The sequence below is a fragment of the Thalassophryne amazonica genome, chromosome 7 (assembly GCF_902500255.1).
Source record: "Thalassophryne amazonica chromosome 7, fThaAma1.1, whole genome shotgun sequence".
Lineage (NCBI taxonomy): Eukaryota > Metazoa > Chordata > Actinopteri > Batrachoidiformes > Batrachoididae > Thalassophryne > Thalassophryne amazonica.
Window position 1 is genome coordinate 47143375 of NC_047109.1, and position 21055 is coordinate 47164429.

Genomic DNA, 21055 nt, shown 5'->3' on the forward strand with positions numbered 1-21055 from the left:
CAGCTGATAGGCTGCAGCAATTACCAGTCAAAAGCTAACCTCAAACTGAAGCATAAAGTATGATGCACAGGCCTCTGGTAGTCAACTCCTGTACTTTTTATAAACCGCGCTGTGCGCACATGCACTATAGGAGTGGAGTTTGCCAAAGGCTGTCATTGCATTGTTTGTACAATTCTTTGTGGCAATTGTCATTGTATGTAACCAAAGTCATTGTCATCTTTATTCAACCAGCCTGGTCACCTTTGTCACTTTAGCCACTATTTGGCCATAAAGGCCATCAGGGTAGGCTTTATTTGGTTGTCTACCTGTTGTATTAGACCGGTATCTGCCTTGCGCTGCAGTCTTGACGCTGCGGAAGAGAGTCATGCTCATTTACCTCATGCTTCATGGCTCTGTTAGCTGCATTTAGAAGCAAGGCAGATCGAGTTTTTGTGACTCAAGGATCTTAATGTGAGAGGAGGCAGCCAGCCTGAGTGTGTTTACATTAACCCTTTAATGGTCAGTTCAACCAGTACTTGCTGTACTGCAATCAGTTTTATAGCTTGTACAACAGCCCTTGACAGAATTGATGCACAATGCCCAGCTCAACTGTTTTTTTTTTTTTGGTTTGTTTTTTTTGGGTAAATATTCATTAAATCCTTTAATGGTCTTTTTTGGTTTGCTGTTGCACAACTGGTGCTGTAATGGCCAGCATAAAGACAACAAAACAGTCTTAAGTTTCAAAGCGTTCAAGAGCCATGAATATACAGAAATGTATAGTACTTGTAGCATATGTACATTTGCAGGCTGTGGTTGTAGCCTGCTTGAAAAAGTATTTTTTTTAACAATAATGAATGTCAAAGATGTCCTGAAAATGTTGAATCAGAAGAATATTTTTTTAAGAAAAACAAAACTTGTAGCATTTGTCAGTACTCCTGCACCATTATATTTCCATTATATAGATGTTGCACGTTTTGTATTATGCAGCGCAGGTCAATGTGTGCTCACTACAAATCAAATTAGCAACAGATCAATTGGCTCACAGGAGACTCACAAGGTATGGATGTGTTTGGAATGTGCTTGTGTATGTAAAGTTGATGCTTTTAAGGTATGTCTGTGCAAATTAAAACCAGCTTCATGTTTTACTTAAGGTTTTCATCAGGTAAACCACCTTCAATGATTAGCTGTTCTTCCGCAAGCCAAATATTGAACTTGGTATTGAGTACCACCTGTTTTTTTTTTATATTCCCTTTCCCTTAGTGATGTATGAATGGTGATGTCTCCTTGTTATAAAATGTAAACTTCTGAATTGGCTGTTAATTTATCCTTTTGATATGTCACCAAGAGAAAAAGAAAATGTCCTGTGTAAGATTGGCTTCCATTGGTTTATTTAAAAACATACTCTTTGAAAATACCAAAACAATAAAGCCCCTCCCCTTCCCCCCAACCTTCTGTCTGTGCTTGTCTTCTGCATAACTGAAAACGGATCAGCACAATAAGGTTCACTGAGACACACGCGTACTGCAGACACCAATGTCTTATGTGTCTTAATTGTAGTTCTTAAATTCAAGAATAAAAATCAGCTCACTCCTTGACAAACATACCAAATAACCCTCTTAAGGTTAACTGTTAAAAAAAAAAAATCAATGTACATAAGACAAAAACAAAATACCCTTTGACACTGCCCATTTTTACAGAATAAATTGCATCTACAGTGTACAAGTGTGGAAAAAGGACCATTCTGAAGCTGGCATCCATAGCCACTACACTTAGATTCTCTGAAGTAAGAACAAAGTATTTGTCAACTGATGAGTCACTGATTTTTAAAAACTCAACAATACTGTTTATTGAAAATACAGATACCTTACTGGCTAAATTATTAGAATGAAACCATCACATGTTCTGCATAAACTACAGTTTTGCCTGCGTGTAAAACTGAATTTGAATTACAAATTAAATGTGCTTCCATGAACCCACAACAACAATCCTCTTCCATAATAAAAAATAAAGTCATGATTCACGTCTGTTAACATTCCTCCATACTGTGGATAAACAACTTCAAACAGAACATAGAACTTCAGTTACAATAAGCAAATTCTAAACAATCACCCTCAGACAGATAAAACCAGCTTTGGAAGAATGGGGCATTAGTGGCCTCCAGACTTGCGCCCTGCCCAGGACCTCGAGCGGGAGCGCGACATGGATCGAGAGTAGGAACGCGATCGAGAACGGCGTGAAGGTTGCTTTTGGAAGTCCTCCGCTGGGCTCTGGGATCTGGAGTGACTCTTTTTACCTTTAGGCCTGGATCTAGATGGTGAAGGAGAGCGCGACACAGAGCTGCTATGGGAGTCAGGCTTACGGTGTGCCCTGGGGTGTTCACGTGGTGGACCACTATGCCTAGTGGGAATAACAGATACCCAATAATTTATACAAGCACAATGGCAAACTTAAAAACAGTTTTCTCATTGGATAAGGTAACATACCTGTCATTTTCACGGCTTCGGCTCCGTCTGTGTCGAGCTCTAGAATAATATTTACATAAAAAAAAAAAGTCATGCAAAGATGCAAATATTTTATAATTTAAAAATAAAAGCCATGCACTGTAAATAACCATTCCCAAACAGGGAGATATCAATGGTAACAAAGGGGTATATTAATTAGTTGAGCCTGACTGATATACAAGTTAACCCATAATGAGCCTTTCACAAACATATCTGTACTGGCAGTATTTTTGCCAACATGTAACTTTTATTTTACCAAATAAATGCAGAAAAAAAACGGATGTTGGAAGTGGTGTAGTTATGTAGTTTGTCCATCAGAGGGTGCTCCCACAGCACATACTGAAGCATGGCTGGGGAAGACAGGCAAGTAACACTGAGGCAAAATGTTAATGACTCTTCAAAACATTCCGCCATTGTTTGTTGCTGCTGATCACCCTCATACTACCCCTAGTGTTCATGTATATATTGCCACTAATTTTCCATAGGGTTCCACACTACAGTGCTTCTGGAAAGTACAGTATTCACAGCGCTTCACTTTTTCCACATCTTGTTGCAGCCTTATTCCAAAATGGAGTAAATTCATTTTTCACTTCAAAATTCTACTCGCAACACCCCATACTGACAACATGACAAAAGTTTTTCACTTTGTGCAAATTTATTTTAAAAACTAAGAAATCGCATGTATGTAAGTATTCACACCCTTCGGCCTTCAGTCTGTTTCCAAACATGAAACGGAATCTTGTTGGAACTCATAACACTGATCATGTCATATCTGCAGTGGATGACTTCCTTGACTTCCAGGATAACGCGTGCATTCATCTTCCCCCTCAATCCTGACAAGTACACATGCTTCCATCATGCTTCACTGTAGGGATGGTGCCTGGTTTCCTCCAAGCATGACGCCTGGCATTCATGCCAAAGACCTCAATCTTGTTTCATCAAACCAGATAATTTTCCCCCGAAGTACATTTATTGCATCATATGTTCTTTCATTTTAACCCTTTAGCACCCACCCTCAAACGAGACTACAGTACCCAATTAAGCTGAAGAAACATCTCAAGGATGATCAATGCAACCAGGATGTACCTGAGCTTAATTTTTAGCTTCATGTCAAAGGCTGTAAATATTTATGTACCTGATTTCTTATTTTTTTTGTTGTTTTTAATAAATTTGGGAAAATCTAAAAAAAAAAAAAAAAACCTTTTCACGTTGTTTGGTTCAAAGTGATGTACCCAGGTCTTGCCCATGGTCACAAATCATTGTATGAAGTTATCCAGATCTGCCTCAAAAACCCAGAGTCTCCCTGGACATTTGGAACCTTGTGGATTTCTATTCAGCCATTGGGACCCATTGTGCTGAAAGTTTTGTCAGAACCAAATTAACTCTCTCCTGGGAAATGCCTACAGTACTGGCTACAGTGCATCTGGAAACTAGAGGAGAAACTTCAGAAGGACACCAACTCTGTAGCAATCCACCAATTAGGCCTGTATGGTAGAGTGGGCAGATGGAAGCCACTCTTTAGTAAAAGGCACATGGCAGCTCACCTGAAGTGCGCCAAAAGGCACCTGAATGACTCTCAGACCATAACAAATAACATTCTCTGGTCTGATGAGACAAAGAATGAACTCTTTGGTGTGAATGCCAGGCATCATGTTTGGAGGAAACCAGGCACCATCCCTACAGTGAAGCATGGTGGTGGCAGCATCATGCTGTGGGGATGTTTTGTAGTGGCAGTAACTGGGAGACTAGTCAGGATTGAGGGAAAGATGAGTGCAGCAATGTACAGAGACATCCTGGATGAAAACCTGCTCCAGAGCGCTCTTGACGTCAGACTGGAGTGATGGTTCATCTTTCAGCAAGACAAGGACTCCAAACATACAGGCAAGAATATCAAAGGAGTGGCTTCAGGACAACTCTGTGAATATCCTTGAGTGTCCCAGCCAGAGCCCAGACCTGAATCCGATTGAACATCTCCGGGGAGATCTGAAAACGGTTGTGCACCAACGCTTCCCAATGAACCTGATGGAGCTTGAGAGGTGCTTCAAAGAGGAATGGGGAAAAACTGCTCAAAGATAGGTGCAACAAGCTGTGATATCATATTCAACAAGACTTGAGGGTGTAATTGCTGCCAAAGGTATATCAACAAAGTACTGAGCAAAGGGTGTAAATATTTATGAACAAAGCATGCAAATCATCATTGCAGGCTCTGGTAAGTTCACATATAGCAGCCCTAGCAAGATACCTTTTATCACAGAAAAGGGTTAATGTCAAGTTAAAAAGTTCAAGGTCAAACACTAAAAAACAAAACTTTCTTGGTTGCCAATTTTTGAACTGTTGATTCCAAAGTTGGCATTAACATAGTGATTGGTCTTCCCCATAAGCCATTGCCTGGGATAAACGACTGACCTTGACCTTCAGGGTTTGATTAAGGTCAAAGGCGACCTAAATTAGGTCAAATTTCAGATTTGAGTAAAACATGCTGTGTCATACACCAAAACAAAAGGCTTGATGAGAGGATCCAGAATATATCAAAGCTTTTAGGTTATGACATCATCTGAAGATGTCATGTTGAAAAAAACTTGCAATATTTAGATTTTTTTTTTAAGGATGTGAAAAAGAGAATCATCATTGCAGACTCTTGTAGGTTTACATATAACAGTCCAATGGAGTAACCTTTCAGCGCACACACGTGTCAAGGTCACAGGAAGGTTAAACAGTAAAATCACCAAAAAAAAAAAAAAAAACCTGCTGGTCGCAATTTGTGCTTTTTTGCCTTCAAATTTGACATGAATATCGTGAATAGCCTTGCCCATCAGTCCGTCTTCATGGTAGTCTCACTTGTTGATCTTTTGGCAAGATACCAGTCATCCTCAGGGTGACAGTTTTCATTTTCAGAGATGTCTGTCTCAGTTACTATGGAAAGACCCTTTCAGCCAAAATAAGGAAACAATGCTAAACAAAAGGGATGTGAGTGACAAATTTGTGAGGGAGGGGGGGACTGGAGAAAAAAAAAGGCACTGGGGGAACCTGAGGCATGCTTCCTCCGAAAAATGTTTATAACTTAGGTCTTTTCCCTTGCATTTCAGCTAGTGTTAATTTCGTCAGACGAAACATGTTTGTCAACAACCCTTTTTCCAATGACTAAGATGAGCCGATGACGAACCGGCACCAACGTTCGAAAAAACAAACTGTGTAAATGTGCATTACTGTTGACGAATAAAAACAAGATGAAAATGTTTAGCAAGAAATAAAAAATAAACTAAAATTCCCTCCTTGTTTTCATCTACTACACAAGAAGAAACGCAACATCCAGTCCAACTGTCATGTGTTTTTTGCCAGCAATTCTTCTACTGTACTGTACACAAGTCAACTGGAATGAATAAACAAAAATGATATCTGAAGTAAATAGAAAAAGAAATGTTTTGACTAAAACTCGACGAAAATACCTTGAGTTCTCGTTTGACTAAAACTTCACTAAAGTGTTGAGACTTTTAATAGACTAAAACACGACTAACAAAAATGATACGTGAATGACTAAATGTGACTAAGAATGAATTTTGACTCAAGACAGACTAAATTGAAAAATGGGTTGACAAAATTAACACCAATTTCAGCAGACAAATTTAGGTAAAAAAAGAATACAGTTGTATGCAAAAGTTTGGGCACCTCTGATTATTTTCATGATTTCCTTTATAAATCATTGGTTGTCTAGATCAGAAATTTCAGCACCCTTGTCATTTTATCGATTTGAATACATTTAGAACTAATTATTGGAACACAAAATTGGTTTGGTAAGCTCATTGACCCTTGACCTCCTTACACAGGTGAATCCAATCATGAGAAAGGGTATTTAAAGTGGCTATTTGCAAATGTTGCCCCCCTTTGCATCTCTTCTAATGAGTGGCAACATGGGAGCCTCAAAACAATTCTCAAATGACCTGCAAACAAAGACTGTTTAGGGGAAGGATACAAAAAGCTATCTCAGAGATTTCAGCTGTCAGTTTCCACTGTGAGGAACATAGTGAGGAAATTGAAGACCACAGGTATAGTACTAGTTAAGGCCCGAAGTGGCAGGCCAAGCTAAATCTCAGATAAGCTGAAGCGAAGGATGGTGAGAACAGTCATAGTAAATCCAAAGACCTACAACATGATCTTGCTGCAGATAGCGTCTCTGTGCATCATTCAACTATACAGTGCACTTTGCACAAGGAGATGCTGGATGAGACAGTAATGCACAGGAAGCCTTTTCTGCGTACACGCCACAAACAGAGTCTCTTGAGGTATGCTAAAGCACATTTGGGCAAGCCAGCGTCATTTTGGAATAAGGTGCTGTGGAGTGAGGAAACTAAAATTGAGTTATTTGGACATAACAAGGGGCAGTATGCATGGCTGAAAAAGAGCACAGCATTCCAAGAAAAAAACTTGCTACCTACAGTAAAATTTGGAGGTGGTTCCATCATGCTGTGGGGTTGTGTGGCCATTGCAGGTACTGGGAATCTTGTTAAAGTTGAGGGTCACATGGATTCCAGTCAATATCAGCAGATTCATGAGAACAATATTCATAAATCAGTGACAAAGCTGAAGTTGTGCCAGGGCTGGATCTTTCAACAAGACAATGACTCTAAACACTGCTCAAAATCTACTAAGGCATTCATGCAGAGGAACAAGTACAATGTTCTGGAATAGCCACCTCAGTCCCAAGACCTGAATATTATTGAAAATCTGTGGTGTGATTTTAAGCGGGCTGTCCATGGTCAGAAACCAACAAACCTGAGATGTTTTGTAAAGAAGAATGGTCCAAAATACCTTCAACCAGAATCCAGACTCTCACTGGTAGCTATAGGAAGCGTTTAGAGGCTGTTATTTCAGCAAAAGGAGTTTCTACTAAATACTGATGTATTTTTCTGTTGGGGTGCCCAAATTTATGCACCTGCCTAATTTTGTTTAAAGAATTATTGCCCACTTTCTGTAAATCTTATGAACTTCATTTCACTTCTCAAATATCACTGTGTTTGTCTGCTATATGATATATTTAACTGAAACTGCTGATCCAAACAACCAATGATTTATAAAGGAAAATCATGGAAATCATCAGGGATGCCCAAACATTTACATACAATTGTACATGATTTCAACAGAATAAACTGTTTAATTAACCACATTTTCCAACTCACACAAACAAAACAAGGTAAAAAGTAAGCTATAATAATTGATATTCAAGTAGTAAAAAGTCAAACTATGAGCAATCAAAACTGTCAGTCAAATGTTAATCAACTGCACAATGACATCATGAGATAGCACTTTACAGTACTTCATTCAATATCAATTAAAATCTCAGGCCAGTCGCCAGTTTCTGAAATGGGGTGGGTGTGCTCTTTTTTGGTGAAAGTGGAGTTTTATTGGCAGGGGTCGGGGGGCATTTAAGGCCACCAGAAAATTTTGGGTTTATGATGTCCAGGGATGCATTCTTATATTTTCATTTGCATAATTTCACAACTTCTTTCTCACGTTTAACCAAAATTTATATGACAACCTACACGTTTGTTTGATAAGATTACTAACCACAAGAGCCATAATCATTTTCACAATTTTGGCTTCCCTCATCTTAACTACCGTATTTTTCGGACTATAAGTTGCACTTTTTTACATGTGTTGGCCGGGGGTGCGACCTATACTCCAGAGCGACTTATAAATGAAAAATATACCAGTAGATTCTCAATTAATTTACTGTAATAAAACAATTTTATGTGACAGAGTCGCTCTATGTTTTAAAATGGCCACCGGAAACGGAAATGCAATGCATCATGGGCACTGTAGTATGGCAGCCGCCCTATAGGTCACGCTGGTCGTGATAACCAATCAGAGAACAGAACATTGGACGCATATTGCTCACCTCACCCAGACAATGATTGTGAAGCAGCGTGTGAAGCAGACGAACACGGTGCTTGCTGTTATTCCGGGAGGGCTAACAAAACAGCTTCAACCCTTGGATATCAGTGTGAGCAGAGTGTTTAAGTTGACGCTGAGAGCTGCGTGGGAGCACTGGGTGAGTGACGGCGGAGGATTAGCGTCTGCACTTGGAAGGAGCTGGCGTCGCCGCCACAGGGAGGTCATGAGCTGTGCAGGTAGGTGCTGCATGAACATCGGCAGCTGACACCTGGCGTGTACTATGGTCCACAGCGGGTAATATGTTAGAAAAGAACGGTTCAGCGATGGTGTGGGTTATGGGTCGGCTCGCAACGTGGTCCGCAAAATACAAACATATCTGTAGGTAAAATGCAGCTCACAAGAGGGCACTCAAGGCTTGTGTGACTGTTGCTGCGACTTCTACCATAGAAAAATAAAATTTCAACCTTACTGATAACTTAACAAGACAACAGAGAAGGCCACCAAAAAGAAAATCATACTCTGCAGATTACACGTTGCGACTGGTGAAATATGCATCTGTAAACGGTAGCCATCACAATATTATCATCTGAACTTTTCATGTTAACATACCTGTATGTCCATGCGACTTATAGTCCAGTGTGACTTATTTATGGTTTATTTTTCTTTATAATGGATAAAGTGGCTGGTGCGACTTATACTCCGGTGCGACTTATAGTCCGGAAAATATGGTAACTTGATTTTAAAGCTAGAACCCTAAATGGATGGCCTGGTTTCCTCCCACTTCCAAAGACATGCAGGCTAAGTGAATTGGTGACTAGAGCTGGGTATCAATTCAAATTTCAAGAATCGATCCGATTCTTAAGATTCAGAATCTATCATTTCAATTCAATTCGATCTGATATTTATTTGGGTTGGTGTTATTTAAAATGTTTTTGAGCTGTTACCTAATTGTCTAGTTACACAACATAATGCTAGTATTATATTGACATTTGACAGCAAATTAAGTACAGGTACTTAATAATGATGGCTGTTAAGACTGATGGCACAGACCAATCCCCCTCCCAGAATGATAGAGTAGTATTTTTATTTTACAAACATGCTGAATGACAATTACTGAACAGATCCAGGGCAGCCAAAGCCAGAGGTACCTGGTTCGTTGGCCTTCAGACAAGTACATTTCTACACCCTTCCATGTTTTGCTGGATGCCTTGTTTCTACTATGGCTTTACTTCACAAAATTTGGCCCTCAAAATATAGGCAATAGTGTGTCAGAAGAGTTATAAATTTAAAATTTTCTGTGGGCAAATGGTCCCGGTCTCCCCTACAAACACTCGCGTCAGCAGCACTGGCTGTGCGGCACGCTGCAGAACTTCTCCCACAGCCGTGCAGACTGATTTTTCAGTCAGTCTCTTCTTCCACAACCGCACAGCGAGTGCTGGCAGAGAAGACTGACTGAAAAGTCAGTCCACACCAGACAACCTCCGTGTGCGGACTCACGGCATTATGAGGAATGAAAGAAAGAAGGGGAAAAAAAAAAAAAAAAAAAAACTACTGTGTGATTTAAACAGCGGATTTGCTCTTTTCTTGCGCGCAACAGACAATGAGTCCCGGTCGCACATCCACAATCAATGTAGAGAGACAAAAAAAAAAAAAAAAAAAAAAAAATATATATATATATATATATATATATACACACACACACACACACACACACACACACACACACACACGAGGTCTGTTAGAAGAGTATCGGACCTTTTTATTTTTGCAAAAACCATATGGATTTGAATCTCGTGTGATTGCATCAGCCAAAAATTCAACCTTCGTGCGCATGCGTGAGTTTTTTTCACGCCTGTCGGTTGCGTCATTCGCTTGTGAGCAGGCTTTGTGTGAGCAGTGGTCCACCCCTCTCGTCGGATTTTTATTGCGAATAAATGTCTGAACGATTTGGAGCTTTGCTGCATCAAATTTTTCCAGAAACTGTGAGAGACCTCCAGGTGGACACCACTCGGAAAATTCATATGGCTTTCAGCGACGATTTTATGGGGATTACACAGATTAAGGAGTGCTCCAGCCAGTTTGAAGACCGCCCACAGCGTCTGAGAGCGCGGCGCACTCCGAGCGCCGATCGACAGGCTAAAACTCCACTGAAACAACCAGATCATTTCCAACGTGAAGGCTTTGTTGATCCGGGACGTCGTCTAACTTCCACAAAAAAAGGCAGAAGGCGTGGACATCAGCACTTTTTTGGCACATTCCACTGTTACAGGAGTTTTTTTTCATGGAAAGAGGAGCAGAGGGATGAGGCACAAAACCACCTCCGTGTTGGTCTCACAGGACGGCTTTCAGATGGCTCAGACGGTTTTCGGTTGCTTTTCAGTCGTGTGACTATCCGAGAAAATTGTGCATGAGCTGGACATGCCCCAACATGTCCTGTGAGGCTTCATCATGGCGTTGCTTTGCACCATGCAGCTCCTCCGCTCCTCTTTCCATGACAAAAACTCCTGTAACAGTGGAATGTGCCGTTCATTTCTAAACTGGACGTTGTGTTGATCCGGGACATCGTCTGACTAGCACAGAAATTGCGGAAGACGTGGACATCAGCACTTTTTCGGCACATTGAGACAGACGTGCGGAGGAATTCCGCACGTCGGGACGTTTCCGCATGGCGCAAAGCAACGCCGTGATGAAGCCTCACAGGACATGTTGGGGCATGTCCAGCTCATGCACAATTTCTCAGCTAGTCACACGACTGAAAAGCCACCAAAAACCGTCTGAGCCATCTGAAAGCCGTCCTGTGAGAACACGGAGGTGGTTTTGTGCTGCGCCATGAGCGGCACGGTGGCGCATCCTTCCGCTCCTCTTTCCATGAAAAAACTCCTGTAACAGTGGAATGTGCCGAAAAAGTGCTGATGTCCACGCCTTCTGCCTTTTTTTGTGGAAGTCAGACGACGTCCTGGATCAGCAAAGCCTTCACGTTGGAAATGCTCTGGTTGTTTCAGTGGGGTGTCAGCCTGTGGATCGGCGCTCGGAGTGCGCCACGCTCTCAGACGCTGTGGGCGGTCTTTAAACCGGCTGGAGCACTCCTTAATCTGTGTAATCTCCATAAAATCGTCGCTGAAAGTCATATGAATTTTCCGAATGGTGTCCACCTGGAGGTCTCTCACAGTTTCTGGAAAAAATTGATGCAGCAAAGCTCCAAATCGTTCAGACATTTATTCGCAATTAAAATCCGACGAGAGGGGTGGACCACTGCTCACAGGCGAACGACGCAACCGACAGGCGTGAAAAAACTCATGTATGCACACCAAGGTTCAAGCGTGGCTGATGCAATCACACGTGATTCAAATCCATATGGTTTTTGCAAAAAATAAAAAGGTCCGATACTTTTCTAACAGACCTCGGATATGTTTTTTTTTTTTTTAAATCAGTGTCTGGATGTGTGAATTGATCTGTTGGAATTAAAATGAGAACCAATTTAATATTGGGGACTCGATCTTTTCAACTCAGCACTAGACTTGACCGCAGGTGCACGTGTGAATGAATTTGTCTACATGTGGCTCTGTGACAGACTGACCCCATGTCCAGATTGTGAAGGTTAAAGGGCCTTTCACATTGAATACGTCAGACCAATCCGCCAACGCCTTCCAATCCAACGCGTGACGTCACTCTTCGCTTCAGAAGCGGCAAGGGGCGGAGATTGCTACGTCACACTCTTGCTGTTTCCTGCTGGGAGGAGCTTTTTTCAGCTACTTTTCGGAGTGACGCCAACCGAGGGAGGACTGACGACTTGGTGGGATATCGATTGAACCACAACAGCGGGCCGACCCACATGGAGAAGCCGTCCTTCAGGCATCATTCCTGGGCAGACCGAGGCCGGCAGCCAGGGTGATGGAGGAGACTCACTCAGTCCGAAATCTCCCATGTCCCGGTTTGCCCAACGGAGTTTAGTTCTGCAGCTTTATCGAGGTGAGAATAAAATAAAAGTAAAACATGACGTTTCTACACTGCTGTGAAGGTTTACTGATCGGCTAACGTTAGCTTAGCTTTTTAGCTCAGATGATCTGAGTGAACGCTTTAATTTGTAAATGGTTCAGTGTTTCTTATTTTTACCAAATAAAGCTACAGCTTTTTTCGGAGACCACAAATTTCAACTTTAAATAGCTTTCTTTTCTGGCTTTTTTTTTTTCCCATCGTTTTTTTTTTTATATAAACTGTTTATTATTAAATATTTTTATTTGTCCCAATCAGGAACATTTGCTGTGCAGACAACCAAACTTCCATTGATGACCTGAACACCATGATGTCCAGTCGAAAGAAAACATCTCTGCTCTTCAGCAACACCACCAGAGTTCAAAGCTGCAGAAGAGACCTTCATCTGGTCCCGAGAATCCAGCATAACATCACCTGCTTCTAAATAAAAGGCTCTTTCAACAGCAACTATTTTATTATTTTTTTAAAAAGATGTTTCATTTTATATTTTAACAATAACTGAATGGATCATTAAAGATGTCTATGAATCAAAGTCAAAAGACATTTGCACAAGTAGAAGCTCTCCACTTATTGTGCTCAAATTCATATTTTAGAAATGACTGTCCTGATAACAACATTAAAGGCAATTACATATTTTGGCGAAATTACAAGTTGAAATGACTATAAAAAAATTCATCATGAGGTTTATGTCACAGAAATCCTACTTTACAATCACACTGCAGTCATTACCTCCGCCAAGGAGGTTATGTTTTCGGTCGCGTTTGTTTGTTTGTCTGTTTGTTTGTCAGCAGGATAACTCAAAAAGTTTTGAACGGATTTTGATGAAATTTTGTGGAGTGGTTGGAAATGACAAGAGGAACAAGTGATTAAATTTTAGTGGTGATACGGATCACGATCCGGATCCAGGAATTTTTTGAAGGATTCTTCACCATTGTGGGATAGGGGGAATTTTGACATTCTTGTTTCTAACTCCACAAAAACAAGGCAGAAAGACTTGAAAAAAATTAGGGTGTAACATAGTCAAATGTTCTATCAAACAACAAAGTTTGGTGATGATCGGATCCGGATTCCAGATCTGGTGATCCAGAACATGCAAAAAATACAGGGAAAAATAGAAAATGTGCCAGTGTGAGGTGACAAATGAAGCTAGAGATGCACAACTAACACTAAATTGTAGCTGAATCTGTAGTGATTCAGTAAGGTGTCATCAGATTTGATGTACCTTCAAATGTTATGGAACTAGATCCAGAAGAAAACCGCCATTACCGAAAAATCGTTTTTATACAATAACTTTTGAACTAATAAAGACATAAAAGTGATTCCAAGTTCTAGTGGTATGTTTTCATGGTCAAGGATGTCAAATATAAAGGAAAGAAAAGTGTATGTATCATAGTTTTGGTTGTAACACTAAATTGTTGAATAGATGACTGTGCCAAGGAGGGAATCTCTTTAGGGTCAGTGACCCTATGGCCTTGTTTAGAGAAGTGTTTCATAAATGTTAAAAAAATTAATATATTTGCAGTTTAGTTGAATAATAAATTGAATTTTGTCTTATTTGTTTTTGTCTATAAGCACATGCAATATCAATATCAGTGCTCAGATGACAGTAGCTTCTGGAAAAGGTGCAAACTGTGATGCCAAGCGCTAAGGATACATGCTATCCAGTCACAGCAGATGAAACTTTTTTTTACTACTGAGCAAACATCATTGTTAGACTTTTTTAGGTTCAATGATTCCACGGCGTGCAGACGTTATGGCGTCAGTGACCCCATAGCCTTGGCGGAGGTTTGCACTCTCTGAATGCTTCTACTTAAATTATTTCCTGTTGCATTTATAATAAACATTTGTATTTATTTACAGTGTCTGTTTTTCTGGTTGAAATGAGATATAAATAATCTACCAGACTTAAAAAAAAAAAAAAAAGTACAAATTTCCATGTTATTCTGTCTAAAAATAAATGTCAGAGGTTCCTTATGTTAAATAAGAAATTACCTAATCTGAAATAACAGGTGGTTTTAATTTACAGATGAAAGGTTTCTAAAGAACCATTTATTGATTTATTTAGCTATTTTAATTACAAGCATTCTAAACATTTTTTTTTAAACAGAAATCAGAAATTCTGAAGTAACAAACAACAACAAAAAAACATTTCCAAGGCTTTTTCTTCAGAAAACTGCTCTATAATGAGCAGTCCTGTGACACGTTTGTTTTGTAGAGATCAGTGGTTTCTGCACCAGTCCGTTTTGTAGAGATCAGTGGTTTCTGCACCAATCCATTTTGTAGAGATCAGTGGTTTCTGCCACTAGTCTTCCGTGTTTTGGCCCGATGCGTTGTTCCTATTGGACAACGCGAAGGAACGTCATGGCTCAGTGCGTCAAAAGTTGGATTGAACTTTGACCACGTCAGCCTGCTGAAAAGCCGCAATGCGCTCCCGTCAGAAGCGTCGGTTTAACTCGGCTTTTGACGTGACGCTTCTGACGCATCTAAAAAGCAACGCGTCTCATTGAAATAATGCTTTTTAGACTGATTTTTGATGCATTTGACGCTTCCGACGTATTCAGTGTGAAAGGCCCATTAAGACTCCAGCATCTTAACCTACACAAAGCTAGCCATTGTCCTTTTGCACAATAGCCTTTCAAAATAAGAGCACATTTCAACAAAACATCCTCACAAGTAAGACATGGAAGAGATGAGGAAAAACATCATGAAAACTAATTTTTTGCTTTTTACGACATGTTGGGGACACAAAGTGATTTAATTGTGCATGGCCATTTAATCAACTTTATTAAATTAAAATTCAGCTTTCTTTAACCAACATTCTTCAAAAAAAAGGGGGCGGGGGGAGGTGGCCTGATGCTCAGCCTCGGGCACTGTGACACACAGATATGGTGTATACACACGTGCACACTTTGATCACTTTTACTTAACTGTGGGAGTGGAAGTCATGTTTATGAGCATGCAGTGTCAAAATAATCAAAACAGAACCATGTGCATGCATGAATTTATAAATCTAGAAAAAAGAAGAAAGAACTACATGCACACAAGTACCAAATCAGCAAAAATGTATGCTGTTAACAATGAGTCTGTTGTGACAAAATTGTGACTCACAGTTGCAAAACAGGTTTGACACCAGGAATATTTTTTAAGCCAAACAAAATGACTTAACCGGTTGAGTATGAAACAACTTTAAAATTTGTAATAGAAAAGAGGTTAATTAAACAACATTTATAAAAATCAACTTACTCTCCGGGACTCTCAGACCTCCGATAGCGACGCTCGTAAGATGGACTGCGGGACCTGCGGCGGTCATAGCTCCCTCTGCGGGAGTGCCTGCGGCGACTATCTCGATCATCATCATAGCGTGAAAAACTGCGAGGAGAGTGACGCTCCTTGGCCTTCATTTGGCTAGGGGCTTGGAGGAAGCAATTAAAAACAACAATACATTAGGAGACAATATTTCTCAAAAGAATCTTACACGGCCCTTTCCAATAGCTGCAATATGCGTGTATATTGTCCATACTCTTGCGGTCCCCTTGGGCAAACTGGATCTCAATCTGACGCCCACAAAGCCATTTACGGTCCAGGTCATGAAGAGCATCCTCCGCATCCCGGACATCTTCAAACGTGCTGTACTGTTAAGGCCTTTCATTTTGAAGTTTAAAGTAAACAGAAAGCTGCACACATACAAACATATCCAAAGCAAACTGCAAAGACAAGGCTGCAGTATGTTGATAGCTCCAACTTCTCAAAGTACATACATGATGTTATTGTTCTGTAACTTCAAAATCATCAATTTCAAGTACCAAGTCTAAAAATTATTATTCATTCAAATCTACTTTAAGAATCAGAATCAACAGGCCCGTTGCGATTTCAGACTATGAGCACAAAACAATTATGGAAAGTGATTATAGGTCAGGTAGGATACAAAATGTTTGGCTTGTTACCTTTAACCTTCAGCATGTTCTTTACTTTCGTGGCAGAAGAACTTGCGGTTTCCTGCTTGTCTTTGCCCAATAAACACTTTGCTTTTCTTCCGTTTGGTAGACAAATGGAAGCCTGGGGGCTCTCTTTTCTCCTCTTTGTATCTTCATGCTTTTGCTCTCTGTATTTTCCAAATTCCACTACTGCTTGATGCCTGGATGTCTTTGGCTTGAATCTACTCTACAATCGCCTTTCAACTTTGTTTGGTGTTGGTCTCCAGAACTGTATCTTTACCATTCTAAGGCAACAACAGAGGAAATATTGGTTAGGGATATGCTAAAACTGGAATACGTTATGCTATAAATAGTTTACGGAAAAAAGGGTTTACATACAATAAAACACTTCACAAAAAAAAGCAAATGCTGAGAGAACTAAATGTGAGATGTGATGAAACCCAAAGAACTCTGCATTTCCTGAATAAAAACACCAACTTCAAATGAAAAGAATAAAGGATATTGAATGTAAGCAAATCCTCTTGGCCGCCGTGTATAGTAGTCAAGTGGAATGTAGACATCTACAATAGGCCCATAACGACCAAACTCGCGGCGTAAATCCTCTGGCCTAAAGTGTCATGAAATAAGCACAATTCAATCAGCCAATCTGTGCATGATACTTGTGCAGTGTACACAAGTGTAGCAGATAACCTGTGGCATCAAGACTCCCTGCAGCACATACTAAAGCATTTACATGTACCCCTGAAGAAGCCAATGCTTACAACTGAATGCTTAGGCAGAAGGAGGACATTAAAAAGAAAGCCAGCATTGAGTGAGTGCAAGGGATGAATAAAATGCATACAGTGCATCCAGGAAGTATTCACAGAACTGCACTTTTTCCACATATTTTTATGTTACAGCATTATACGGCTGTGACATCACAAAATGTGGAAAAACTGAAGCACTGTTGACACTTTCTGGATGTACTCTAAGCATTTGAGCAGACTTCATTATTCACTGATGTAGCCAGTAACAAGTAGCTTGGGCAGCCATCTTGAGAGGGAGACTGAATGACGTTCCACACAATAAACCAAGCAATGCACTTACTGTTTATGCTATGAAGTAGCAGAAATGTTTGGGCAGGGGGATTGTGTCCAATTGCTGATGCCATTTATTATGTGGGTTTCTGTGTTAACAGAATAGAATTATTTGCGATCTACTGCAGTGGGCACCAAGTTAACCTGTTCAGCCAGTCACAGTGCAGCTATGGCAGCTCCCCACAATATTAGCATCAATTGCCAAACCTTTACAAAATGAATAAATAAAAACAGCATTTAAAAAAGCCCATTTAGTGAGCCGTGAAATCAGAAATGTTACTCCACATAAGACTGCATGTGAGAGAGAAACCCAGAATCAAAGCGCAGATGTATTGAAACGATTGACATCCAAATTAATGGATACATGGCAGTATTTTTTGTTAACAGAGATGGGCCGATAAGCATTTTTCAGTTCCAATCTCAGGAAAGCGTGGCACAGCACCAAGTCGTTATACTCTTAGGGCCTTCATGCCAGTTTTCAAGGTTAGGGTGTTCACTGTTTCCTCAAATAATTTTGCTTAAATTTATTTAAATTCATCAGTTTGCATCCACACAGAGTGATTTCTCTTGTCTCCATTGTGTTCCTGTGTAAGCTCGTAAAGTGGACATCTCCACAAGATTCAACATGCAAGACTTGCATATCATTGGTCTGGTTAACTATCACACAAAAAAATAAAGCGCTGTTATTCGTGGAATATCCAACATCAAAGGATTAAGAAGAAAGTTCCCAGACACTTTCAGCTGACTCTCTGCTCACGTGAATTGTGAGGAAGCACAAGAGAGAAATAAAGCCTGCAGATCAGAAGACTATGTTGTTGTTTTCTGTGCCATCTGTGGCAGAACCCACCGGCCGTGACACCGAGAACCGCTGGAACCTCCAGGATGCTGCACTCAACGGCCACAGTGGGGAAGCGAGATGCCGAACAGACAGAAGAAATAAAGTTCACCATGATTAAAGAGGTTTTCATTGAGAAAACAGCTGAAAATTAATTTATTAGTGTGTATGCAAAAAAAGAACCCAGACAATACAACAATAAACAAGGAAGATCAATACTTGCATGGAAGTTTATTTATGTTTAATTATTTATTTATTTTTTCAATTTGTGGGCAACCAAGCAGAACCTCCCCCCAAGCCATTTTCCCCCAACCTCTTCTGCCTATGAAGTTTCAGGAAATGGCTTCCATTGGTAAAGTTGTACGCAAAAGACAATCTAAAAAAAAAAAAAAAAATCCAGAAATCACAATGTATGATTTTTTTAATAATTTATTTGTATGTTACTGCTGCAAATAAGTATTTGAACACCTACCAACCAGCAAGAAATCTGACTCAAACAGACCTGTTAATTTTTCTTTAAGAAGCCCTCTTATTCTGCACTCTTTACCTGCATTAATTGCACCAGTTTGAACTTGTTACCTTTTGATCACTAACTTTTTGCTGAATGTCTTCATGCACCTTACCAGGATCTTTGTCCTTTGTTGAATAATATTTATGTCTTAGTTCTTCTAACTTCTACATCACAATACTACATGATAGACTTATCTGTCAACACTCATTGCTTCTTGGTCATGTTAATCTCTTGTCTACCTCAACTCACAGGATATGTTTTTGCACAATTGCTTTTTTTTTTTTTCCTCCCCTTGACTTTGACCTGTGTTAATGCTTGTTGTGGATACAACCCCTGGCAAAAATTATGGAATCACCGGCCTCGGAGGATGTTCATTCAGTTGTTTAATTTTGTAGAAAAAAGCAGATCACAGACATGACACAAAACTAAAGTCATTTCAAATGGCAACTTTCTGGCTTTAAGAAACAGTATAAGAAATCAGGAAAAAAAATTGTGGCAGTCAGTAACGGTTACTTTTTTAGACCAAGCAGAGGGAAAAAAATATGGAATCACTCAATTCTGAGGAATAAATTATGGAATCATGAAAAACAAAAGAACGCTCCAACACATCACTAGTATTTTGTTGCACCACCTCTGGCTTTTATAACAGCTTGCAGTCTCAGGCATGGACTTAATGAGTGACTGGTTTTCAGTGAAAATTTTAACGGCTGTTTTTTAATGAAAGACGTGCGGACGGGTCCGCGCATCGGGACGCAGCCGGCGCAGTGCGGCGGCACAGGAAAAACACCTCTGTGTTGATAACCATTTGTAAAATCCAGGCGGCTTTTGATGGCTTTCAGTGGAGTGAGTATATGAGAAATTGTTTAACAGCTGGACATGTTCCAACTTGTCCTTAAGGCTTCCAACAGAGGTGTTTTTCCTGTGGCGGAGCGTCGCGGCGGCTGCGAGCCGACGCTGCAATCCGTCCGCACGTCTTTCATTAAAAAAAAAAATCTCCTTTAACAGTGGAATATCCGGATAAAATGCTGAAACCGACTTCTTCTGAAACTTCTCTGTTCTCTCACGACGTCCTGGATCAATAGAGCCTGAAATGTGGAGGTTTTCAGCTTGAAACAGGCTGACGACGGCGCCTGAGAGCGCTGCGCGACGTCTCGCACCGTGGGAAGTCCTTAAAGCGACAGTATCACCTCAAAATCTCTCATCAGCCGTTAAAATTTTCACTGAAAACCAGCTTAATTTTTCGAACCGTGTCCACTTCGATGTGTCTCACAGGTTTAGAAAAAATTTTGATCAAAGCGCCAGTCTCTCAGCAACTTCTCAGACAAAGGAATTCTGACGAGGGGCTGGACGACTCCTCCCACAAGGGTGCTCACAGGCGAATGACGTCACCGACAGGCGTGGAAAAAGTCACGCATGCGCACGAGGGTTCAAGCATGTCTGACGTAAAAACATATGAATGAAATCCATATAGTTTTTGAAAAAAATAAAAAGGACCTATACTTTATTGACAGACCTCGTATGTGTAAAACATTGTGGTCATAACTTGAAGGGTTTTTGAATTATTGACTCGTGAAAATCGAATATGATCGTAGAATGTCAAAAATAGGCCCCTGGTCGCTATGATTTGACCATGTGGGCAAGTGCTCAGCCACTTAATTTTTTTTTTGTGGAGAGCATATTGATATATCAACTTTGTCATTTTTTTTTTATCTCGTTCAAATGCCTTCATAGTCCATCCATCCATCCATTTTCTTCCGCTTTATCCGGAGTCGGGTCGCGGGGGCAGCAGCTCAAGCAAAGCCGCCCAGACCTCCCGATCCACACACACCTCCCCCAGCTCCTCTGGAGGAACCCCAAGGCGTTCCCAAGCCAGCCGAGAGATGTAATCCTTCCAGCGTGTCCTGGGTCTTCCTCGGGGCCTCCTCCCAATGGGACGTGCCCGGAACACCTCTCCAGCGAGGCGTCCAGGGGGCTCCGGAAGAGATGCCCGAGCCACCTCAACTGACTCCTTTCGACGTGGAGGAGCAGCAGCTCGACTCCGAGCTCCTCCCGAGTGACCGAGCTCCTCACCCTATCTCTAAAGGAGCGCCCAGCCACCCTGCGGAGGAAGCTCATCTTGGCCGCTTGTACCCGCGATCTCGTTCTTTCGGTCATGAGCCAAATCTCATGACCATAGGTGAGGATCGGAAGGTAGATCGATCGGTAAATCGAGAGCTTTGCCCCCCTACTCAGCTCTCTCTTCACCACGACGGTCCGATACAGCGACCGCATCACTGCAAACGCTGCACCGATCCGTCTACTGATCTCACGCTCCATCTGTCCCTCACTCGTGAACA

The 21055-nt window shown here is 40.9% G+C and overlaps 1 protein-coding gene and 1 long non-coding RNA gene across 3 annotated transcripts in view; one reads left to right on the top strand and one right to left on the bottom strand.

Annotated features, from left to right (window-relative positions):
- Positions 1-14596, top strand: LOC117513872. The gene is made up of 3 exons (XR_004561739.1): positions 1-502; positions 8235-8245; positions 14585-14596. It is a non-coding gene; the product is annotated as an uncharacterized LOC117513872 (long non-coding RNA).
- Positions 606-21055, bottom strand: part of srsf10a (serine and arginine rich splicing factor 10a) — a 25673-nt gene continuing 5223 nt past the window's right edge. Inside the window, exons 2-6 of one of the 2 annotated variants that reach the window (XM_034174107.1) lie at positions 16800-16904; positions 15883-15986; positions 15606-15774; positions 2463-2501; positions 606-2376 (exon numbers count right to left, since the gene is read on the bottom strand). In XM_034174107.1, the coding sequence (XP_034029998.1) occupies positions 2127-2376; positions 2463-2501; positions 15606-15774; positions 15883-15986; positions 16800-16904 (667 nt within the window). In that variant the 3' untranslated portion in view covers positions 606-2126. Of the gene's footprint in view, positions 2377-2462; positions 2502-15605; positions 15775-15882; positions 15990-16287; positions 16777-16799; positions 16905-21055 lie in introns of those variants that run through there. The other variant, XM_034174108.1, reaches the window with a different exon arrangement.